The sequence below is a fragment of the Convolutriloba macropyga genome, chromosome 2, assembly GCF_964194025.1.
Source record: "Convolutriloba macropyga chromosome 2, txConMacr16.3, whole genome shotgun sequence".
In the NCBI taxonomy this organism is placed as follows: Eukaryota; Metazoa; Xenacoelomorpha; order Acoela; family Convolutidae; genus Convolutriloba; species Convolutriloba macropyga.
In genome coordinates, this window is record NC_134469.1 from 63,738,450 (window position 1) to 63,764,936 (window position 26,487).

The 26,487-nt window shown below is 35.9% G+C and overlaps 2 protein-coding genes across 3 annotated transcripts in view; one reads left to right on the plus strand and one right to left on the minus strand.

The window, feature by feature from the left end:
• LOC142335402 (proteasome maturation protein-like) overlaps positions 1-26,487 on the plus strand; it is a 517,526-nt gene that overhangs the window by 51,496 nt on the left and 439,543 nt on the right. The window lies entirely within an intron of this gene.
• The window catches only part of LOC142334963 (uncharacterized), a 63,007-nt gene continuing 52,701 nt past the window's right edge, over positions 16,182-26,487 (minus strand). Inside the window, exons 5-6 of the mRNA XM_075383292.1 lie at positions 25,474-25,759; positions 16,182-16,887 (exon numbers count right to left, since the gene is read on the minus strand). Coding sequence (XP_075239407.1) covers positions 16,287-16,887; positions 25,474-25,759 — 887 coding nt within the window. The 3' untranslated portion in view covers positions 16,182-16,286. The remainder of the gene's footprint in view (positions 16,888-25,473; positions 25,760-26,487) is intronic.

Genomic DNA, 26,487 nt, shown 5'->3' on the forward strand with positions numbered 1-26,487 from the left:
AACCAAAATGAACATGATGAATCCCATGCGTAGCTAAAGTGTGGGGCATAATAAATTTTTGATAGAACTTGCCCAGAAAAGAAATTTTTGGAGGTTAATTTCGATTAATTCAAATAAAAAATTTTGAAGTATACTTTTCTTCTTATAGCAAAAAGGGTTGTCTAAATGAACTAGAATGCAAGGTCTGAGTTCCTCTGCGTATACAAGGTCTGAAATGGCAGAATTTTTTGGTGTAAGTTGTATTGCAAAAAAGTTGGGTGTTCATAAGAAATTTTTCGAGTAATTCGAAGAACTAATTTTGAAAATGGTTTTTTTGAACGGATCGTAGAGTTATTAAAACCGAACCAAACTGAATACGGGTCAACCCCAGTGTAAGAAGAGTGTAGGGCAGAAAAATGTTGCAATAGCTTGCCTAGGAAAAATTTTAGGTTCTCATAGTTAAATTTCGTCTTATCTCAAATATTTAATTTTGCAATAATGTTTTTCTGACGGCTCAAAGAGCTGTTCAAATCTACTCTTACGCATATTCAGTGATCCCTGTGCGCATGGAGTCTAAGCTGGCAAGATTCTTTTGTGTAACAAGCACAGGAAAACTTGGGTTTCCATACGGAAATCTCCGAGCAATTAGAATAATTAGTTTTGAAACAGAGTATTTTGTTATCGGTTCACAGAACTGCCAAAATTGACCAATCAAATCCGGACTATCCCATGAGTACGTCGAGTGTTGAATAAAAAGAATTTTAGCAATAGCTTGCCAAGCAAAAAAGTTAGCTTTTCATTCGGAAATTTGCGAATTTCGCGAATAACGAATTTAAAAATCAGGTTTTTTCATCTAGTAAAAAAAAATAATCAAGTAGAATCAAACTCAGCATGGGGGATCCCCTGAGTAGTCAAAGTGTAGGGAATAATGTTTTCAAAAACTTGCCTAGAAGAAAGTTTTTCATAGGTTAATTTCCCCTTAACTCAATTAAGCTATTGCGAAATATGGTTCTTTCTGACGGCTCAATGAAATGTCCAAGTCAACTCAAAAGCATAGTCAGAGTCTCCTGTATACAAAGTCAAAAACTGCGAAATCTTTTGATGTAACTTGCATACGAAAAAAAATTGGACTTTCATACGCAAATTACCGAGTATTTTGAATAATTGTTTTACATAAAAGGTATTTTGTGATCGGATCATAGAATTGTCAAAATCGAAACAAACAGAATGCAGAGTAACCCATGAGTATTTCGAGCGTAGAACGAAAAGAATTTTTGCTATAGCTTGCTTTTTGTAGTTAGAGTGTAGGACGTAATAAATTTTGCTATAAATTGCCTTGGAAAGAAATAGGTTTTCAAATAATTAAATTTGAAATATAGATTATTTCTGACGGCTCAAAGAGTTGTCCAAGTCAACACAAAGGCATAGACAGGGGTCCCCGTGTGTACGAAGTTTAAAATTACGAGACTTTTTGATGTATCTTGCGTAAGGAAAAAGTTTGGTTTTCTACGGGAATTTCCGAGTAATTCGAATAAAATTATTTTGAAGTATAGTATTTTTTGACTGGACCGTAGAATCGATCAGATCGAACCAATCTGTGTACGGAGTATTCCCTGAGTAGGTAGAGTGTAGGGCGCAAAAAATGCTATATTTTGGTGAGGAAAAAGTTAAGTTTTCATACAGATTTTTGCAACTTTGTCAAATAACGACATTAAAACATATCTGATGAATAGAAAATGACCTGCTGAATAACAATCTTTTTCATCAGGTCAAAAACTTGTTCAAATTGAATCAAGCGTTGTGTGGAGTATCCTTGTGATCCCTTGTATCTCAGGTAGATTGTACGGTATTAAAAACTTTTGCCATAGCTCGATAAAATTTTGAATAATTTTAGGTTTTCATACGGAATTTTGCGAATTTTGCAAAAGACGATTTTAAAAAATTAAGTCTTTCCCATCGGGTCAAAATTTCTTTCAAATTGAACCAAACTCGTTATGGAGTATCCCCTGTGTAGTTAATGTGTAGGACAAAATAACTTTTTCCTGTAGTTTGCCTATGAAAAAGTTAGGTTTTCAATGGTCAATTTTCGATTAATTCAAAACATTAATTTTGAAATAGTATTTCAGAGTTCCTTGTTTTGTTTTAATTTGTTGTTTTGAAGAGAGCGTTCGTTTTGAGCAAAGTTTTATTTACCTAGTGCTCTGCTCAGTTCTCTTTAAGTTATTTAATGTTACTCTGCCACTGCTGGTCTAAAGCCCGAAATGAAAAAGAGGAGGGTGAAAAAAAACATATTATACTGGAAAATCTCAAAAAACTGTTCTTTAACATGGCTTTGGGACTTTTCCGACTATATGTTAGCTATATTTTGGAGGGAGCGTTTCGAGCCATGTTTTTTCGCCTAGTGTTCTGCTTAATTCTCCTATATTTATTTTAATTAACTCCGCCACCGCTGGTGTGCTCCGCCAAACCTGGAATGAAAAAAAGAGGAGGGTGAAAAAAAAACATATCATACACGAAGATCTCAAAAAATGGTTTTTCGACATGACTTTGAGACATTTCCGACAGTACGTTAGCTATATTATGAAGAGAGCGTTTGGAGCCAGGTTTTTTCACCTGTGCTCTGCTTAATTCTCCTATAGTTGTTTAATCTAACTCCGCCACTTCTGGTCCCATGCCCCGAATGAAAAAGTAGGAGGGTGGAAAAAAAATATCATACTCGAAAATCTTGAAAAGTCGTTTTTTAACTTGACTATGAGACCCTTTCGTTAAAGCACAAGCTATAACTTGTTCAAAAACGCTTTTCATGTGACTTATGGTCAGACTAAAAAGCGACTTTGCCCTCAAAATAATGTATGAAATGAGTTGAATAAAGGTAACAAAAAATATTCACTGGAGAGCGCCAGCCTCTTAGCGATGAATACGGTGAAAGCGTTGAACTTTCGTAAGGTTTATGGTGAATTTCGCGTTGAATTTTTCTAAAAATTGTGTTCCTCAATTGTGAATTTTTTTCATCGCATTCGACTGGTAGCGGTGATTTTTTGAACCGCTACCAGGCGCATGCAGGGAAAAAAATTAACTATTAAAAACGCAAATCGTACAAAAATTTACCGCTTTGGTTGTAGTTTTGAAGTTTTTGAACATTCAAATTTCCAGTTGTCTGTCTTAATGTCCATCAGGTATATATTTTTAAATGCTTTCGTAAAAAATGACTATTGACAGGTGTCTTGGGTCGTTTACTTTGTTTCATTAGTTTCGTACAGAATTGATGTTTCTTCTCTGAAATCTCACTGTAAAAGTTCAGCTGCAATTTTTTACTGTTTGACTTTAACAACACTACCCAGGTTGAGGTTTTGTCGAAAAAATAATGTAAGAATTGCGATGAATATTGTAAAAAAAATTTCACTGCAAAGCTCCCGCAACTTTTAGCGATGAATGCGTTGAAATTTTGAGCAATTAGATGTTTTTATCGGTGAATTGTTGTAAAATTTATCATTCTTAGTTGCGAATTTTTTTCAGAATTGCGATTTTTAGCGGTAAATTTTAGAAAGATTTGTGGTTTTTAGCGGTGACATTTTTTCCAACGCATTCACCGGAATTCTTAAAAAAAACTGCCATGCACGGGTATGGACCTTCAACCATCTGCATTTCCAAAATCTCTTATGCCACTGCGCCATCTTTTACTGCCTTCTTCTGTAACATTTCGTTTGAAATAAATCAGATTCAAAAAACGCTGCTATCATCGGGAAGCGGTGAAAATTTAAATTTTATCCCTAAATACGCAAATCTCACCAATTTTTACCGCAAAAAGAAATACATCGATTTTCAGCAGTAAATTGAACTAACATGTGCTCTCTTTAGGAGTGCATTTTTATCTCACAACTTTCACAGACGAAAAAAAACAGTTTCTTGAAAGAGAAAATAGCACAAAAATACTCGATTTGCAAGGATTACCGTTCATAGGGGATAGGGGATCTTTGACTAGGGGTTTGAATTGAGGTGGCCCTCACCTTGTTACGATTAAAAAATATATTTTTTTGCAACTAAAATCGGATAAACATCTATACTTTTTATTTGAGTTTTGATCTCAATTGACGCAGAAGTATTAACAAAAAACATTTTGTGAGTTTTATACAATGTTTTACAGAAAGATTTCCGTGAAAATTAAAAGTCTTCAATCGGTCTGCAGATTCCTGCAAAAATAAATAATATTAAGGATACTTTCTAATCTGCGTTCGCACATAATTTTCACAATCTTATCCACAATTTGGTTTCATTTGTCTACCAAAAAATGAAGAGAGAGAGAGAGAGAGAGAAAGAGCGAGAGAGAGAGAGAGAGAGAGAGAGAGAGAGAGAGAGAGAGAGACTTCGAAACAATGTAGCATTCTGATAAAAAAAAATTGGTCTCTGAATTAAAAGTGATTCCAACTCAAATTAAACCAGCCAGTTTTTGTGTCATCATTTTGTTTATGTATTATGACTTAATAAATTTGCAACAATTTCATTTTGACTTTTTTGTCTACCAAAAGATGAAGAGATAGACTATTTTATAAATTTTTATAAAGGTTAAAAGGAATTGTGTATCCACTTAAAAAATTCAAACCATTAAGCATAATGCCGCATTAACCATTAAGCATAATGCCGCATTCAAATCAACTGCATAATGCCGCATTAGAGGTCCAAAAGTCAAAACAGTTGTTAAAACTGCAAGGCAAGAAAAACAAACAAAATCAAATAGGAAGAACAGTTATTAAAATCCAAAACTTTTAAAAATAAGAAAGCTTCAAAAATACATAATGACATCGAAGCGGTTACAACAAAAAAGCAACGGATCCAAAAATTTAGACATGTTAGATATGTTCAACTATGTTTTTCTTCAAACACCAGTGAATCAAAATGAGACCTGTAAACGGTGAGACTGTGAACAAAAAGTCCAAAAAAACAGCAGATCGGAAATTTAAAGAAGTATTATTATTCAAATCAATTGATTTTTAAGTCATTAAAAATTTTATCTATGCTAGCAAAAACTGGGAATAAAATCAATAAATGGGTCCCTTTGTTCATCCAGAGGAAGCCGTTAAGACCTGCAAATAACCTGAAATTATTATGCGTTAACAAAAAGAAGGACAAATGAAGACAAAAATTATAATAAATTTCATTTTTCCGAAAAACCGGCTTCGAAGCTGTTAAAGCGACAAAAACTACACAAAACACATTTGATATTTTCAATAATTTGTTGTCCGACCTACAAATAAAAATACTAGATAGCAAGTAGACAAGCAGTACAGAAAAATTCAAATGTTAAAAGTACGTCTATACATCTTTTAAATCATTTGATTTCAAGGTACTGAAAATTTTAGTTATACCGGGAAAAACTTCAACTAAAATTGCTTGAACCTCAACTACAGTCACATCTAAAAAAGCCGCTAAGACGGCAAAAAACATCAATTTATCTTACTACTACACAAAAAATGAATAAAGAAAAACAGAAAAATTCCAAGAGTTTCTGCTAGAAGACCGTGTCGAGGCAGTTAAAGACATAATATATTCAATGAAAATTGATGTTTTTAATTGTGCAGTCTTTCAAAATGCCAATAATGTTATGTGTGTTATGTCAATTTTGTGACAAGAAAAGAAAGAGAACCTCAAAGGTGGAAAATGTCAAGAAATAAAAAAAATAGAAAATTTGTAGTATCAAAGCAGAAAAACCGCAAAAACGTAAAACCGCAAAAACTTTCAAATTGCGTTCCATGTGAGAGGCCATGCAACGTGTTTCTCTTAACATTACTAAAAAGTTGAGTTTTAACTACAAAAAAAAACGAAAAAATATTGTAAAGCTTAATAACCCATTGATTAATTTGAAAATAAATGTTCTTAAAAGTCAAAAGTAACAAAAGCTCTGGATTAAAAAACGGGAATGGGTTTTCACGAAACTTTTTGGAAGAGCAACTGCACTTTTCACTATTACCATCGGATTTGAATTGTTCTATTTGGTAATTAACGTACAATAAAGTAAAAAATGCGAAAAAAAAGAGCACTTAAAAAAACGTCAACTGATTACAAACGTAATTCGTTGCACTTTCGAAAATTCTTGAACACACCAAATTGGAATTGCCGTTCGCTATTGCCGTTTGTCATTCATTATCGGGTTTCCGGCCAAAGATTATTAAGAAGAATAATTTGATTAAAAATACTCAATATATTAAAAAATGATGCAATTTGCATAACTATCGAGTTAAATTAAAAAAATAACAGGCAGAATTTTAATTCAAGAACCTTCTCAAAACATTTACAAGTAACAATTGCTATTGTTGCAGTTAACAAAAGTTATTCAGCAGTTTTTAGGTGTGTTAAACAAAGCTGACTAACTAAAAGTCTTATTCGTTAAATTGTTGTTGAAAAAGTTGCTGAATTGTGAACAGTTCGGCAAAAAATTTTGTCAAAAAGTTGATCAAACAGTTCAAAAACAATCTTCTGTTTTTATAGTGAAACCATTGAAACTATTTGTAAAAATTGAACCATTTTTTTCTCAGTAAAACTGGAAAAAAAATTAAGTAAAAATGGAGAAGATATGGAGAAATAACAATGAAAATCAGTCAAATGTTCACAAAATATAGAGTTTAAAAACCCCGTGGAAAAAACGAATTTCAGTGAAATCTCTTTATTTATATTTTCTACGCTGGACAAGCTTTCTCCGGTACAGCTCGCAACCATCTACCACGATTGTATCGGTCGGCCAACATTGACGGAACAAAAAAGATCCGTTTGAGTATATTACCTCCCCCTCAATCTGGACGGAGAAAAGATGGCAAGTTAAGAGTATTGCATTATTCGTAATTAGTAAACCGTTTTTGAAACCAATTTGCTTCCACTACTGCAGCTATGTGCGCAATTCAGTGACGATGAAACGTTGTTCGGTTTGCAGTTTTTAGCGGTGAATTCTCTTTTCACCGCTCTCAACGCATTCACCTCCTTTCTCACTTCTTTTTTGAATTCGTTTCTGCCAGAAAGATAAATGGCAAATTTAGCGATTATTATTTGTAAATTTTGTGCTTTCAGCCGTTTTGTTTTCAACGCTTTCAACGCACTGACCGCTCTTCTTGCGTCTTTTCTTGTATCATTTGCTGCAATGAACAGATTTGGTAATTTTCAGAGGTGGATTTTTGTAAAAATTGCGATTCTTAGCGGTGAACGGTGAATTTTTTTCCGCCTTTCATTGCATTAACCACTAATCTTACATCTTTTTTGCAGCGTTTTCTGCTGTGCAGATTTTTGGTAAGTTTAGCAGTGGATTTTTGTAAAATTTGCAATTCTTAGCTGTGAATTCGTTTTTTTCCACCGCATTCACCGTATTCACTATTAAAAATTCCAATTTTCGCATTTTTTCACCGTATTCACGTTAAATCCTACACTTTATAGCAATTTTTAGCGTTGACAATTCGACCCCGGTATTTTTTTAAAGAAGATTAGATAAAATTTTACCCTTATGTTTCGACTGTTTTTCTTGTATGTGTTGTTATATGATATGTTTACTTTGGAAAGAAGTTCTTCTACTAAAATTTATAGTCCGCGTTATTTTTTTCTAATTATGCTCTTCACATAGAATCATTGACGTGTAACCATTCAGCACAGTTTTGCCAACACCCAAGATGTAGGATTTGCGATGAATTGGAGTAAAAAAGTGTAAGATTTGCGCTCAATGCCCTGAATGCGGTGAAAAAAACTTTTCAGCGGTAACATTTTTTTATTCACCTTTACGCAGTGAAAAAAATTCACCGCTAAATATCGCTTAAGCGGTGAAAGAAAATTTTTCACCGCTACCAGCAGAATGCGGCGAAAAAAAATTTCGGCGCTACCAAGATGCGGTGGAAAAAAATTCAGCGCTACCAGGATGCGGTGAAAAAAAAATTCAGCGCTACCAGGATGCGATAAAAAAAACTCACCGCTAAAGGTGCAAATCATAGAAATATTCACCGCTAAATAGAACGCTTATCTTATATTCACATGAAATATCATTGACGTAAGTGACAGATGGCGGAGTGGAAAAAGAAGGCGTTGACATGTAGGATGGGAAATGTTCGAGACTGTGTACGGAAGTTTCTCTTTTTAAAAGAAATTTTTTACCTCTAAAAACTGCAAATCTTACAAAAATTTTTACCGCATTCAACGCTAAATTACGCTAAATTACGCTAAATTCAACGCTAAATTTACCGCATTCAACGCTAAATTACGCTAAATTTTCACGCTTTGCGGTGAAAATTTTTTTTTCACCGCTATTCACCGCTAATCTTACATTATTTTTTGACCAGACCTCGACACGGGCAGTCAGATTTTTGGTAATATTCAGCGGCCGCTAACAGGCTAATTCATCGATGAGTTATGCAATTGGCATTGTCCTGAGCAGTTAGGTATAATTTATGCCACTCTGGTTGAGTAACTTCAGGCTTTCATCGAGAGCCTCGTTGCAGTTCCAAGTTCAGCCAGAATTTTGGCGTGACTTTGTCTACAAACTCATGAAATTTTAATTTCTTGCACTGCAGATTTTCGGCGTTTGAGAACTTACAAGAGTTTTAATATTCATTCTTGCTCGGTGAACGTCGTTGTCATTGTATTCAAAGGTGATTTTCTCATTTCTGCATTTCGGAATAATAAAATGAATGAATTTTTCTGTTGTATCAATAATGGCTTTTTGCTTCCGTGAATTTGATCTCATAATCTTGATTTCTAACTTCTCGACTGCAAAGGAGTCACGTAATTGTCCTGAGTGTTGTGTATCTTCCCTTTTTAGAAGAAACTACATATATGTATGTAAGTTACCTTCAGCTAATGGTCTGAAATTCTATCTCTCACTTAATGAGGCTTATGCTTGGCAGGAATCATTGAAAGCAAACATTACTACATCTTGCTACCTCTTGAGAGGTGCACAGTTGAAGCTAATTAAGTCCTTGTCAGCGGGCAATTTCTCGCCAGATTAGTTTTCACAATCTATTTTAATCTTTTCCTCACGTCTTTCCACCAATTACTTCAACAACCCCCTCACCCCCGTTTGATTAATCCCACAAAATAGGTTTGTCAAGGGTCGCTTTTCAGCAGACTACATCACTGCCAGGGCACCTAATTATAATGAAACACCCGTTACTAAATGGGTTAACCATGCGAACAAACATACATAAGTATTGAACGAACAGCGTGCCGGGGGATATAATTTTGTCTTTCTTGAGAAAAAAATCTTCCGAATGATGGCAGGGATCACCTAATTCGTAAATGGTCAAAAACGGTAGGCTGGTTTACCGCAAATAACTTTAGTCGCTTTAGATATATGAGGGGATATGAGGGGATATATGATAATTACCATTTGTAATATATTAAGGGAAATAGAAGCTGGGCAAAAAATTGTACATTTGAATTCATTGTATACTTGGCGATGTTTACAATGCCTCTTCAAAAAACAAACGTTGAATTCAACTTAATTTGACGGCCAAATAATGATATTATGTTGGACGAATTAAAAGCAGAGCAAGAAAGAATTATCTGAAATATCTCTCGAATTATCCTGAACTGGTTCACTTTGAAAATTATTTTTAATTTTGCAAAAGCCAAAGTACTCGAGCCAAAAAAGCGCACTTATAGAGAAAGTAACCTGAACAAAGAACTCAAAATATACTTAATCTGCAATCGGTTATATTTGCTGGATTTCAACTATCAAAAATGAAGAAATGTCATGTCACCTTGTTAAGATTCACAAACTTTGACACTCCGTTTTAGCAGCAATTTCATTGGTTTGTTATCTTAAAAAATCAGTTAGTTATTCCAATTAATGACATCATTTTGCTTTGCTCCATTTAAAATAGAAAACTTAGGTACCACAGCAGACGAAACTTGTAAAACACTCAAGAATATGCCGTTCAGCTTGAACCGAACTAAAGACTTTTCTCAGCCAAAAGTGCTGTAAATTAAAAAATATAGAGAATTAAAAAACCCATTAACAACAAACTGCATTACTTGCGGTCAAAAATAAATAAAATTGCGCAATCCTCTTCAAAAGACATCATTTCTTCCCAAAACTTATCATAAATGTCAAATACTAACCTTGCGACTGAAGTGGTCAATTTCATAAATGAGCTTCTTTTGTGAACTGCTGGGAGGTTGACTGGCAGCTTGTCAAGTACCCGGAAGATTTTTTATCCAGGGAGCCACCAAAAATAATAGTAAACTTATACATGTTAGTCAAAAACGTTGAGTTTAGAGTCGAAAAAATTTATTGCTGCATACATAAACCAAATTAATTACAAACAAGTTTTTGTAACTGAAAAATTAACTAAAACTGATTAAATTTCTTGGCTACTTTTTCTAAAAAAGTTTGGAAACTACAAACAAATTTGGTAAGCCTCAATTTTTTGTTGAAATTGAAGAAAACAAAAAATCTATGTACACTAATTCAAAACTAGGTTTTGAAAAAAAAACGAGAAGGCAAGGAAATTGTTGTACCAGAACGATACACCAAAAAATGAAGCAAATATTTACGTTGTCTAGGGCCATGCCGCAAAAACAGTTGATTGCGCGCGAGCTACACAACGTCATGTGCCTCCAACTAATGAAAACAGATTGATTTTTCAGCAGCTACAAAAGATCTTTTTCGACAATACCTAATAACTTGGCAACGTAAAGGTATGCAGTATAAGTTTAGGAATAAAATTTAGGTAAACAGAATGTCCGTTTTTTGTGTTTGACCCAACTCCAGATAAATTTGATTTTAAAAAAATTAAAAGAAGAACAGTTAAAGCGGAGACTTCATTTCATCTCATAGGAAAAAAATCACAGGCGATTGAAAATCAACAAAAATTTTTGGCTTAGAGACACTCGACAACGATTCTGCCAGATTAATTCGAACCCCATTTTGCCTCGACAACATATTGAGCAGGAAACAATTCACTACAGTGTTAGAGCAAATAAATTACTCAAATATTGGGAGGACGAGCAAACCATTAAAGAACTCTTAGCCTGAACAAAAAAACGCAATCTGAAGAAAAAATGTGTCTTATTAGAAATTAAGATTTAATTAAAAGAAGAGCGATTAAGAACAGAAATTGTTTTTGATGCAATAACGGGGCTTCCAATAAAAACTGAAAAACTGAAATATTGAAGAAACGAAGTCTTTCGAAATTCTGTCCAATTGGGACGAAACAAATTGAAGCATGTAGTGCAGTAATTTTTAAAAACCCGGTAAATTAAAAATTAGAGATGTTTTCAGTTCAAATTTACACGAAAAACTCCCTGTCTCTCAAAACAAAAAGCTTAATTTTTAACAGTAGTATGTTGAAGTCCAGTCCTTTACTGCAAAACGCTATAGAGTAACATTTTTTCAAAACCAAGAGGAGGTTCCTTGGGCAAGGGGGGGGGGGGTGGAAAACTCACATTATGACAAAACATTTCAATAACATGAAAAAATCGCAATGTTTATCGACGAATCACTAACTTTTGTGGCATATAAATGTTTAAAAACACTCCATTACCACTAAATATATGCAGTAAGATATCATCAAACCTTAGAGGAGGTTCATTGGCCCCCGAGGCTGGCAATATTTTAGTAAAGACACTCAATGTCCGAAATTTTTAAAAAAGTTGCAAATTTCATCGAAAATATTGCTTTTATCAACTCATGGAGGAAATTTCTTGGCACGTACGGCTGAGAAACCCCAAAAAATGACAAAATTTGAAAAAAATCATAAGTAGAAATTTGCGCTCGTGGAGAACCAAAAGAATTAACTCAAAAAACGGTCAAAACATTAGATATATCTTGCAAAAGACCATTATCAACTTTTACAAACCTCAATTTGAGATTAATTCAACAAAAAACTCACAAAATGTCCAAAAAACGCAAAAAATTGCAACACTTTTGACTCAAAACTCGTAAAAGTGACATTTAATCTTGAATTACGGCCTTAAACTTAGCTTCACTACTCTAAGCATTTGAGGGACTACTAAACGCGGCTAAGAACCTCTACTGAGACTTGATGCGCGCTGAGATATACATGTTTATCCCGTTTTGATAGCTCAATGTCCTGAAAAAGGTGTGAAAATATCTCACAGAAAAAACATAGCAGGAAAACTCCTGAAAAACCATCAAAAGTTTTAAATGGAAGTTTGAAAACTAATGTTCCTGACCAGCAGATCAAATGAACAACCCGAGCCAAAATGACAAACCTCAGAAATTGAGATATTAAAATAATCAATTAAACTAAACCAAAAAATTCATCATTGCCAATCTCTTGAAGCTTTTACACCGAAGACCAATTGTTATCCGTTTGACAATACCCATTAAAACACGTACAACCCTTGAAATCAATTATTGTTCATCAAAAACCGCGAATTATCCCTTATATTTTGAATATTTGAAAATAACAGGACTTAAAGAGAGCATCTATGTTTCGCATTAATAATGAAAAAATATTTGTCAAAGTCATAATTTTTGTCTCTCAAATAACCCGTTCGCAAGACCTAAGAAAATTTCAATTACCTGTGAAATTGGTTAAGTTCAGAAATTGACAAAAAATTTTAAAACAATTGCAAATTTTAATGAATGGTTGCTAAATTTTGTGATATTAAAATTTCCAGAACAAATTAATTGTCACTATTGGATATCCAGAAACCCCATTTCACAACTGAATAATTCAAAGGCTCATATAGATCAATAGACACGTAAGAGCATAATAAATTTAGAAAAATTGAATAAAAATTCAAAACTCATCAAAATTTCCTGATGTTAAAACTTTCCATTCCATTGCCCTTAAAGCTCTACAGTAAAGTACTATCAAACCCTGAATGAAATTCTCTGGCCAGTGGGCAAAAAAAGTCCAAAAACGATAGGAAATTTCAAAAATGTGAAGAGAACTCAGCATTGTATAAAAAAAAGCTAAAGTTCGTGATATTAAAATCTTGAAAATCTTTCCATTGCAACCAGCAATTATGAACTATACTGTCAAACCCTAGCGCAGGTTCCCTGGCCAGTGGAGATATAACTACTAAAAAATAGGGCAAATTTTCAGAAAGCTGGAACAAATAGCAAGTTTTATCCAAAAACTTATTAAATTCGTGATATTAAATTCCTGAAAATCATTATATTGCCCTTAGAATAAACAATGACAATAATTGTCAACCAAATTGAAAAATTGCACCTTTTATCACAAATTTGCTAAAATTCGTGATGATAAAAAGTATAAAACCGTTCCATTACCACCAAAAACTACTTCAGTAGCCGGATATAAAACACTGGAGGAGGTTCCTTGAAACCTCGGGCTTGAAAAACTCAAAAAATCACAAATTTTTAGTTAACTTGAAAAAATTGTTTACGTGTTTTTGTTTAGAGTACCAAAATATATAGCTTATAAAATGGTCATAAGAATTAATTACGTCTTGCAAAAGGTCTTTATCAATTTTTATAAACCTCAGCGAAAAAATGCAACATTTCGGCTCTATAACTCCTAAAAATAACTTTTTGACATTCAAATACGGCCTTCCCAGTAGCTTTGCCAGCACTCTAAGCACTACTGAACGCGGCTAAGGGCCTCTAATGATAATTATTGCCCGCTGAGCTTTACCTGTTTATCCCGTTTTGAAAGCTCAAAGTCATGAAAAAAAGTGTGAAAACATCTTACAAAAAAAAGACAGACCATCAATACAATCTAACTCTTGAATTGTAAAAAGACGGAGCACCATCACATTTCAATCCTTGGATTGTAAAAAACTAATAAATATAGTATTAGGGGCTAAAAAAAAGACATATTGCTGATTAGAATTCGCTTCCATGTTGCTTAGGACGTTTTTTTGAACTTGGTCTTCATTCATTAATAAAGATATTCAAGAAATCGAGTTTTAGAGGAAGCCGTTCTAATGGATAAGAGTAGTTCTATTATTAACTGAAGTATGCTCCACTTGGGGGAGTAACTATACAATTGTAACGTTTTTTTAAGTGTAATGATGTATATTGCCACATTTTTTGCACCGCCATCGAGAAATTATGGAAATTTGAGACAAAGCCGAGCTGTCGAGCATTTCCTAGGTCATTGGAACATTGGGATGAAATTTTGTTGAATTTTCATCTCGCCTACAACAACTGCACAATTTAATGCCTGTGTAGCTACACAGGCATATAAATTGTGCAGTTGTTGTAGTCGAGATAAAAATTCAAGGAATTGCTCGAGAGTAATTCTAGGAATTGATCAGGGGAGCTTTTAACACCACGTCTCTCACCTTTCTCAATACGGTAACTGAAGCTGGGAGAGGATGGCGGTAAAAAGGTGTCTGATCCCTGTTGTGCAGTTTCAATAATTAATGCGTCTTTTCTTGTTGCATTGACTTTTGATTAGCTATACGATATTAAACGTTGCTTCTGCAACAAATCACATCTGATAATGAAAGAGAACTCTTTTTAATGCCATTAATGACCTTTAATGCCTTTAATGACCTGAATCTTAAGATGTGAAACAAAGGCATATTATGCAAATTTTCCTCCCCTTATTCCGCTCAAGGAATGAAAGACATTCAAGTGGACGTTCCGTGAAGTAATTGCATTTTCTTGATCGACTCGTTCAGTTCTTGCATTTTCACCTCATTCGGCTCAAATCGTTGGTTGTTTTCCGCTCATCCCGAACAAAAAAGAAAGTGATAGATCGTGCAGATATTTTATGGAAATTGACCATAAGATAAGAATGACATAGCGTGACAAGAATCTCTGCTTGTTCAAAGTAAATGAACTTGAGAAATAAAACCATGGAAGAAGAAGAGAAAAGGAGAGAACTGCTCTAGGAGATATCCAAGTTATGGTTGGCACATTAGGCATGCGATTAAGAGATGATAGTACGAATTAAGCATTGATCCATTTAGCAATAGTTGTGCCTGCTTAGACCCCACAAGAAGACGTTTTGAGTGAAAGTTGTTCAAAATCCAGGATGACTGCGCTCTTTTTTTCCTTTCGATAATTCCTCTAGCCGGGTGGGTATGTGCATGAATTCCAGGAAACGATGCAAAACAGATACTACTTTGAAATAAGTTTTTGTAATAAAAAGAATGTGTCTGATGATCAGGCACTGAAATTGATTATGCAACTGCGTCTCAGTTTTTAGGATCTGTCTTAAATACAGCATTGAGAGAAACATAGTAAGCGACTGTCTAAAAAGTCAATAACATTTTCATCATTATATTCCACTATATGTACTTCGTTTGTTCCTCTTTTTAGCACAATTACCCGAAGACCACAACTATGCTGCATCAAAACCTTCTAGTATTAAGCTAATTGAACGTTGCGAAGATAAATTTGTCCATATCCGGGGTCTTAATTGTCGTGTAAAACAAAAGTAGATGGATACAACATTGTATTTTAATACATATATCATCAGTCTATCCTTTACCATCGAAAGCTAAGAAAACTAAACAAAAATAAAAATAAATATACAGCGCTAATTGGATATGAAACCTAACAAAAACACAAAAGAACTTTTATCAATAAAGTCACAGACAGATTATTCTTCGCGAGGTCTATGCAATTCAGCCTCAATATCGAGTCTTTTAGTAGATTGTTATCATTGAAAGAAAACCTGACGAGTTTTCTCGGGGCAGCTAACCTATAAAAACCTAACATAAATGCTTTTATATTTAATTAAGGTTCTCTAGGATATCATTAGTGCACATGTTGAAATGATCTTTCTACTGCTGCCCACTTATAGAGCTAGTGTTTTATAGACAACATCATCCATAGTAGCTACAAAAATAACAATATAGTTATGACAAAAATGAAAACACAAATTACGCGACTTGAAACCTTATAATTTGTGTTCCAATCGCCGCAGAGCCGGTACCAAATTGTATTATATCAATACATGAAAAAAAACATCAAGATTAGCTTAGAGGATTCAACTAACAATAATCCGGTAATAATTTTAGATAGGAATATAGTTCTGCCACTTTTGGGTACCGACTCTGCCAAGATAAGTTTTTAATTTATATTCTGGCTTTTCAAAACAAGAATCGTTGGCAGTGTGATTATGTGCATAAATTAAGGGTCTTTCCCATTATAGCCCCCCCCCCCCCCCCCAATGAAATTAGAGCCCGGAAATTAGAGCCCCCATTATGGTTTAATTACCATGATTGGGGGGGGGGGGGGGGGGGGGCTATAGGTTATCTGACCACTAAGCTGGGGGGGGGGGGGGCATGATGGGAAAGACCCTAAATTAATTCCAGCATGAGAATGTTGTGTTTCAAATTTCCTTCCATCGCTAGGAACTCAAAATAAAAACTTGGCAAACATGAACAGTTCACACACTGGAAAGAGTTGTGGACGCGCCCGTTGCTGAAGCAGTTGCCACCAGCACATTACTATAGGGCGACCTGTCATTTGCATTTCCGGGTTTTTGGCTTGCCGTTCTCAGACTTGAGGATGGTATTCGGTTGCTAGCCCGCTGGGCTTGGTTGTTGGGGACATTTCCCCGACGCACATTTTTGTTGCTGTTACAATTTGTTATACACAGATATATTAGGGGTACGAGTGCGCTAGAGGTGACAAGAATTGGGGTGCAAAAGAGGTTAATGTTTTCCTCGACGGTGGTCTGAGGGTAAATACCCCCCTTGAAAGCGCTCATGAATTGATTGACAATGAATGGTGTGCAAAGCAGACTATGTGATACTACTGTAGATAACAGCAAGCACGTTGCTCTGTATCGTCTGGCAACTGCCTCGTTTTTCACATTGGCTGTAGGTGAGCCCGGAGTGTTTGTTGACCTGGAGGTATTGTCAGGAAAATTGAAGCTTTTTGAGTTTGTGGAAGTACATCCAGGGCTGTATGGGCTAGAGGAGGAGGAGTTATTTGTTGCTTTGGCCACTCCATTCAACTGCAATTGCTCACACTTGTTATGAACCCTAAAACGGACGCCATGCTGCTCGGTAGAACCTCGTCATAACGAGAAATTATTGAGTTATTGTCCCTGGAATTACAAAAAAGCTCAAAAACTGGTCAAAGGAAAGGTGTCCAAGTCCTTTTCCTTTTTCATATTAGTTTTTATTGACATGACCCATTTTGCAAACCAGGGACCGACACTAATTCCACATTTTATGACAAGGATGTTTCATTCCAAAATGCCTTTCCCTCAAACGTGTCTGAAAAATTTTGCAAGATCTTACAAAACAATTTAAAAAAATGTCAAAACTCACTAACACACATCTTACAGAATGCACACAAACACGCACCGCAAACACACACATGTTCACTTACACACGCACATACACAAAAGCACGCACACACACACACACAGACACACACACACACAAAGTAAAAAAGTGTCATTTTTGACGTTTCAGTTATTTATTTGAAACCTTCCAAATTGATTACCAGGGTAGAATTTGGGAAATCCTACTTTTATCACAGAAGTGTCGCATTTGAAAATGATAGAACTTGAATTTCAAAAGTCGGTGACCAACAAATTGTCAGTAAGACTGTTCGATTTCAATTCAAAACCATTTGGCAAACCAGATATTTGTGGAAAGAAAAAAGAGTTCTAAGAAGTTAAATGGGTGCAATATTGATTTTCTGGTGGGACCGAAATTATAAGACTTATTTATCATCAGGTAATTACCTCAGCGTAATCAAACTTTGTAGAGGGGTAGCACATACCACCGGGTATGTTCCATCGTTGTGGCTTTTATGAAATTGTTTTATGGATACCAAGGGGAATTTTAAACTTCCAAAAAGGCTAATTTCTTGAGTCGAGTGGTTGACCGATTGATTAATTCGTAGCTTCATAAGTCTGATACTGTTTTTGTGTTAGTTTGATCAGCTTGCGTAGAAGTCAGCAATGTATGAAGAAGGCGTTCGGGTCATTCAATTGTTCATTTGAAGTGAGAAAGACAAAATGTACGTGAGAAAGACATAACTAATGTGCTCCGTACTGCGAAGCGAACATATTTTTTTGTTTGATACTTCTTGTACGTTGCTGCTTGATTAGTTACTATGGAGTAGAACAACAACATCATCAATACAGTACCATAACAGCACTGTAGCTTAGGAGTTGACCTGTAGAGAAGTTGTGATTACAAAAACACTGCTGACAAAGTTGAACTGACTCGATAAATTCATAACATCAGAGGACCGCAGTTAGATCAAGCGGCCTAATTGCGAGCCACTTGGAATGCTTCTCGTGCTCAGAAGTTCTGTTGTGATAGAGAATAGTAGTTACTTAGTCGTGAAATTGACTGAAAAGTTCAAGTTTTGAACCAAATTTTATAATAAAACTCTGGTTGAATTTTGGTTTAATTTTGTGATTTTTTACATTTCCTATTCATTCATTTGATGTTTTTTGATTACAAAAATGAATTCATTATTCGAACTAGAGTTTCTTACAGCCGATAAGATTAGCGTGGAGACAAATGAACTAGCCAATTGAAGTCCGAGAGCCATCAAAACACACCTTTTAAATTTGTTACAGTTTTGGGCGCTTGTCAGTCCCGAGCTAGTCAGCCTCAGCGAAGTACAAAATTCAACAGTAGCGCTCCTGGGTGGGCTCTCAAGGTTTTTTGCGGTGGTTGCAGTTGGATTTTATGCTTTGCAAGCGCGAACAAAAAGAAAAAGAAGGAGAATTGACTTGTGCGCCGACGAGTGAGGAAGAAAGAGAATGTCGTGGACAGAGTCAATTTAAAGCATTACTGAAAAGGAGAAAGAGAGTGCGGGTATGGAGAGTAGAGGAGTATAGTTGGAGCTATAGTGTTGGTATTGTTTTTGCTAAGTTGTTCTTGAGACTAGAGGATTGAGAGAGTGAGATTTGAGTGAGTCAAGAGCATAAGTTGCGTTCGGCTGAGTTTGTGCAGAGAATTGAGTAGAGTGTCGGTTTTCCTAGTGAAAGTTGTTACAGGGCTTTGGCCGAGATCAAGTGATATGTCAGGTGAGGTAAAAAAGAGTGAGAAAAAGAGGTATTCTAAAGTGAGAGGCTGAGTGAGAGCAAGTTCAGTACAACTGTTCTTGTTAGTAATTAGTTGTTCTTGAAGAAAGAAGGCATGTTCAGAGTGCAAAATTCGAGAGCTCGGAAAAAGAAATTGGTAAACTGGTTTTTGGCAAGGAACAGTTGTGTGTGTAAGGTTTGTAAAAATAGAGTAGAGAGAGAGAGAGAGTGAGGGAAGGCGATCGATTTCTACCAGTTTTTGTTTCGTTTTCATACTGGAAGAACACGAGTCGGAAAATTTAACTCTGAGGAGAGAGCAAAGAAAATTCATAAAATAGGTCAGTGGTGGTTCAACAGCAGCAGGGTTTAAGCGTAGATTGGCAAAGCATATTATGTCAGATTAGAGGAACAGTAGTAACAGATAGGAGTAGAAGAATTGGGTTGAGCAGAAATCAGTGGTTAAGGAATCTTCTCAGACAAAAGGACTCTTAGAGGGAGTAGATACTGTTAGAGCTGAGGAACACGAAGTGCACAAAATTGTTTTTTGAAAAAGAGATCACGCTAGAAAAAATGGATTGGAGTGCGTTTTCGTTTGTTAAGTATTTTCCGTCAGAGAGATTACCGAATTGGGAGGTGTGTAGGATGTACTACCTTGACGGTGTAGACTTGCCACAAATAAATGAGGATCAAGCAATAGCGTCGATTCTTTGTCTCCTGAGAGGTTGAGCTTTGGAAGCATTTAGCGGCTTGCCACCGGGGTTTCGGAGATCAGCAATGAGCTTAGAAGAATACTTCAGCTTCATCAACAAAGAGATGTTTTTGCAAAGAATACAGATTTTTGTGAACATTAAGTAGCTTGAAGGGCCGTAGTGGGTTAATAGAACTTTCAGACGGGCCGAAATATCAAGAAGGTAAAAAGATAAGCGGACGGGTCTATGAGAACTCTGACGAAAACTCTGAGCTCAATGAAATTAGTAGAGATTCAGTGAAGGTAGCTTGCACAATTGAAGACTCTGGGGTCACAAATTTGAGGCATCATGTAGAACAAAATTTTGCTTTACTTCAGTTAGAAGACAAACATGCCGACCAATTGAGGCGGGGTATGTTACAAAATGACGGAGAACACCAAATAGGCATAAGGTACATGAATGATTAGAGAATGGGACGGGAAAAAATTGTAATTCCCAATGAGTGGTTGGTCTCTGATGATAGTCTGAAAAAATGGTGGACAAGTTGCTGCAAAAAATTCGAATGTAAAAGTTTGCCAAAGAGTTAGGAATGGTCCAAATAGAGTGACACAAGAGGAAAGATTTTGATGAAGAGTAGTATTTTGTAAAAGACACGAAGGCCAGGTTCGGCAAGGAAAAAGAATTTTTCAGGCAGGCACCGCCAGTAGTTGGTTAGGACAGCAGTGGACATTGAAAAACATGTAAACGTACAGAAAAGGAGTATGGAAAAATGCTATCGAAGTTAGAGAAAGTTGTTACTCCTGAAGGTTTTCTCTATGACGTTGACAACTCATTAGCAAATGATAGGGAAATTGAATATCTCCCCATGAGCGACTCCGACCATGAGGGCAATGAGGATGAGGAAGTTGAGTTTGCCTCTGGACAGAATGAGTTGTGTGGATGTATTCAAAAGACAAAGAGCGAATGGTTGGATCTCTTGTCACCCGAGTGTGAGGTATTGGAGTTGGTATCCAAGCAATAGTGTCCATTCAAAAATTTTTTGCAGATTGTTTAATCGAGGACAATCTTAGAGCTAATTTGGATGAAGAAATCGAAGCCCCATAGAAGAAGACCCATGTATAAATGGGAGAGGGGGTGGGGTAACTAGTAGAGATGAAGAGGAGTCTTTTCAAAAAGTAAAAAATGTCAAAACGATAAGTAATGATTCCATTCGTCCTCGAAGCGGTAATCCCATGGCATTGTACGTAGTCATATTCAGACAAGCCCGAAACAATTGCAAACAGATTCAAAGGAGTATCATAAAGGGTGACAGAAGCAGGAAGAAAGTAAAGCTGTGTGCAATTATTAACCCACAAAGGGGATACAGCGATTCAACAGCTTGAGGCAGATTTAGAATTTAGTACACCGTCAGTTGTTGATTTTCAAGATGATAGGGCGCAGTCCGAAGACCCCAAAAGTTGAATAGACGAGATAGGATTCAAGTTCTTTCAAGGGGTTAAGGTATAGAGTTCTGCTGCGAAAGAACAGAAGTTATTGAAATTAGTGAATCAAGCACGTCTAAAGCTGACTAAGTTCAAGTCCCTGATAAATTGACTACAGTGGTTTCAGTCGTCCATCCAGAGAACATTTCATTTGAACGCAGACTACAAGTGCTGTCTTTAGCTAGAGTTGCAGTTTTCAAATGAAAAAAAATCATCAGAGATTCGTATTGATTGTATATTTGTAGGGATATCCGCCTGAGAGCTGAATCAACTCTCCAGTTTCAATGAAGCAATAGAACGATTTGGGTTTTTTTTCAGTTAATAACATGCTGAAAACAAGCTTGCAAAACAGGAGTAATAGAGGTCTGCAGGCCTGATTCTTAGGAGTGTCAAGAATTACAGAGGAGCTATAATCGTACCTTAGGTGTTGAGGACCAGTCGTGGTTAAGTAGGTCCGAGCTTCGGGCCACACAGGAAAAAAAGTTGTCTATACTTGGAGACCCGTGACCAGATGAGGATAGAGGGGAGACTGTCCAGGTGCGGGAGAGTGATACTGAGCGCAAATCGGAGGCCTAAGTAAGCAAGATTTTATCGAATACCCCAATTTTAAAGGAAAGACTGAGTGTCTTATTTTGTCATAACAATTGGAGAACTGCTGAAATTTCTTTGTTTGAGAAAATTTTGAGAGCTTTGGTGCAGCTCTTCATGAGCTTTGGTGTCAGATCAAGTACGAAAGGTAGGACATCGGAGAACGGCTAGGCTGAACAGTGTTGGTTTTGGAAGTCAGTACCCAAAATGCTATATGAAGCCTCACGGAATTTTCGAAAATGGTGTCAGAAGGCGACATCTGAAAGGGAAGAAAACCAAAAGGGAGGCCGGCTCAAGTCACAGTGAGCAATCAGCAGAATTGCGCGGCTCATGTAGGGAGGACATGGGATCCAGGATTTGTTCTCAGATGTTAGTCGACGCGCGTGCGGCTCGCAGTTCAACGGAGGATTTAGCAACTGATGAGCAAACTAACTGGCAAGAAAGTCAAATTAGAAATTTGAGCATCAGCTGATTCACAGTACTAAGGTAACCGAGAAATTGAGAACAATGGAAACGGAGTTTTTCAATAGAAATTTCGAGATTCAATTTTTGCCATCAATGCCAAACACTGGTTTTCAGTTGATCAAGCCGAGAGTTGCAAACGGAATCCAAAATAGCGGTAGGAGTTCAGGGCACGATTTCATCTTCATCGAGGGATGAAGATCAGAAAAGAGGGAAGGGGTTCCATTCATTTGTGGATTTTCAATACTTCTTGATGCATACGATGATTTCGGTACTCAGCAGATCGAAGAGACCAGTCAGCTGTCCTGCAATCAGACAGAAATCTGGCTCAACGGTGCTCAGAACATGATATTGAGAGCCTCAATCTGGCTCGAGACAATTCGAAACAAGAGATGGACCAAACTAAAGGTGATGAGGAGATGGTGCTGGAGGAGGGGACCACCTGACGGGAGAGGACGGCCTGGCGATGAAATAGGCGGCCATCCCTTCAAGCATCGATGGAAGAAGCAGTTTGAAAATTGCTTCAGTAAAGTGGAATAGCTTCACTTCTTGAGTGTCAGATCTTATCAGTCCAGTTTTTTTTCTTCATTTAATTTCCTGTATTTAATCACTAGCTATTACGGCTCTGAGTTACACAAGCAGGTTGAAATCAATTGTTTTTTGATGATGGAGTTCGAAAATCAGATCTTTGGGAAACAAAAAATGAGTTCCCACAAGTTAAATGGGTGCTAAATAATTCCTCTGGGGGACCGAATTTAAAAGAATTATTTATCATCAGGTATCTACCTCAGCGTGATCAAACTTGGTAGGGAGTTAGTGCATACTACGTGGCAAGTTCCGTTGTTATCATTTTTCCAAATATATTTCATAGATCCCATGGGAGACTTTAAATTCCAACAAAGCTAATTTCTTGAGTTGAGTGGTTGATCATTGATTAATTGGTAGCGTCATAAATCTGATACTGTTTTTGTGTTAGTTTGAACAGGTTGAGTAGAAGTGAGCAATGACTAAAGAAGGCGTTCAGGTCAAACAATTGTTCATTTGAAGTCAAAACAAACTTTACGTAAAAAAGATATAACTAATGTGGTCCAAACTGAGAAATGAACAGATTCTTTTGTTTGAATTTGCTTGTACGTTGTTAATTGATTGAATGCAAAGGAGTAGATCAACAAAATCACCAAAAAAACACTACAACAGTACCATGACAGAGCTATACCTGAGGAGTTGAACTGTAGAGAAGTTGTAATATCAAAAAAAAAATTTAGAGAGAGTTGAACTGACTTGATAATATCACAATATCGGAGAACACTGGAGAACCGCAGTTAGATCAAGCGGCTTCATTGCGAGCCACTTGGAGTGCTTCTTGTGCCGAGAAATTCTGTTGTGATAGAGAACAGTAGTTAGTTAGTCGTGAATTTGAGTAAAAAGGTCAAGTTTTGAACCACATTTTATATTAAAACTTTTGTTGAATTTTGATTTAATTTTTTGATTTTTACATTTCTTATTCATTCATTTGATGTTTTTTGATTAATCCAATGAATTCATTATTCCAACTAGAGTTTCTTACAGCCGACAAGATTAGCGTGGAGACAAAGGAACTAGCCAATAGAAGTCCGGGAGCCAGCAAAACACCCCTTTCAATTTGTTACAGTTTTGGGCGCTAGTCAGTTCCCAGCTAGGCAGCCTAAGCTAAGTACAAAATTGTACATTCAGCTTGAATTAAAAAAAATTGTTGTTTTAACATACCTTAAATAGCAATTTATAGCCAATAGAAAGTATTTTGCCAATTTTTTTTTTATTTATAACTGTTTTGTACTCTGCCTCTCTTTTTGTGTCTAACTTATGAAGGAACGGTTATGTTGGCGTACAGTGCAGATATTTGATAGTATAAACAAAGTGAGCCCTCGGAAAGCTTACATTATATCACTCCTTGAAGCGACATAATTTTCCGAAGAGTTCAGATCAATCTTTGGCAAATTTTCACAGAAATCGAATGTTTTAAACTTGGCAGAAAAAATTTTGTGTTTTTATTATTGAGTTTTTCGATCAAACAATAAATTAGTTTTTGAATTGACCGAAACTCTCAGAAACTCAACTTTATCAGTTCGCAGATCAAACTCAAAATGCAAATTGATTTTGAAACCAGCTCTAGATTTGGAGATAATTTCTCAAACATGTTCTCTGATTTTGAAAACATATTGAAGAAACAAAAGATCCTAATTCTGGCGGTTTTCTGTTTCTAGAGTCCATAACTGTTTAAAAACTTCAAACTCTGGCTCACTTCACTTTTTAAGAACTAGCAACTCAATCACGATAGCAAAAATTGCCTTGCTTCAAGATGAAAATAAAAGCAACATATTGCAACTAATGAGAGCTGCTCAAGGCACAGCTGCCATTTTTTGTAAACAAGTTGATGAAAACAACTGTGAAGACATCAAATGATCATTTTATTTCAAAAGGATTTCCAAAAAGGATTTCCAAAAAACCATAGAATTGAACAAAAATAAACAAGGGTGAGTTAACGTCGGGCGAATTGATCTCAAACGACCGGCGATTGATTGTCCTCGGTAGTAGCGAGCTGGGCTTTATCTATCCATCCCGTTTTGAGGAGAAGAATTTAAGATTATGAGGCGAAAAACTTGTCAAGCGAAAAATTGCATTGTAAAAGACCGTAGGACTAAGGACTAATGTTGTTGCAGCAAACTTCGTTTGTTAACAATAAAAAGATTTATCCCCAAAGTCAGGAAGAGAGCTGAAAAACTTCCCTTTGAGTACTGAATACGACCAAAGGTTAATCATTTTTTAAAAAATATTGAGCATTACCATCTAGGTTAAATTTGTTGCCTAAGTTTTCCCCGTATATTCTTCTAATCCCAAAAAATCTAAATTAATTTGATTTAGTTCTGTTAATAAATTGTTTCACAACTTCTTTTTTCTCTCCAAGTTAATTTTTTTCGAGTGATAAAGTCAGTGAGTATCACAGATGAAGATAGAAAAAAGACAAAAAAAATTACAAATTTTTAATTCATCGTTTTTGTATTGTGATATGAAACATTTTTTTATTTTTGTTTTGATAAAACGAATGAGCCAAAGATCAAAATACATAAACCCCTGACTACATTATACCCCCAAACGATTTTGAGATAACTTCAATCAAACGTGTATTGCAGTGTCTGCTGTCGATTCAAGCTCGGGGATTGAGGCTTCAACTGACCATATAATAATTATCAGGACAGCTGGTAAAGCATTTATTCTTAACGTTAACTTTTCAATTTTTGGCTTTTTTAACTCAATATTATTCACATTTTATTCTCCAACTGTTCGTTTTAAAAGTAATATTAGTAGATGACGTACCCGTTCATTATAGAGGTATGCACAGGTGAGTATTTCGTGGTTGATCTGGCGTTGTTGTTGATACCGTGTTTGGTGGATGCAGGGGACTGTGGCGCACTGTGTTTGCCATCGCTACCAGCAACACCTGCAGTGGTGGCAAATTCACTTGGAGACTGTCGGTTGTAGTTGCAGGGGTTGTTTCGTCTGAACTGTCTCACACTCTTCAACAGTGTCCAGCACGTGAGTCCATAGAGAACGGCCAACACCAGAATGGGAGCAACAACAAACAGGAAACAGATCGGAAAGCCTAAAATTAACACCCGTGAGTTCGTTTTTCACCGGGACGCTGGCAGAAGCTAATTTAAAAAAATAAATGGAAAATGTATAACAAAGACCCCGAGGGGAGCGGGGTGAACAATTAGTTGGTGGATATTAATGACATAAAACGCGTAATCGTTCAAAGTTCAAATCTCAGAAGCACGTTATTATTAAGAAGCCAGTATACCCGAAAAATCCCTCCGAAATCGTCACTAAAATCATTGACAATCACAAAAATCTCGAACTTTTATCAAGAACAATCTGAGTTCAAATTGATCAAAATTTCCGGGAAATGGCTAAATTATTTACGGGAGGCAGGAGTCCATTTTCGGATTTCATCCACAGTGGATTAGCAGCGGCCCACTCTCGCGCTCAGATTAGTAATAATTTGCTTGTTTATTTTTGAACTGAGAGTTTATGTGATTTTGAGCATCATTAATTAATAATTTATAACTGAGAGATAGGGGCAACTGGTACCAAGAGAAGCAAGGGGATCGGCGAAAAAGGCCAAATTATGATTCGCTTATGTGAGTGAGTAATGGAAAAGATATAAAAAATAATTCGAATGAAAAGTGGTGAAAAATGGTACCATGTGAAGTTTGAAAGTCACAATTAGAAAGCTATAAGAGTTCCACAAATAAAAAAGAGTAAGTTCCTCAACTCTTTTCCACTAAACAAATGTTTTCTTTATATATATATATATATATATATATATAT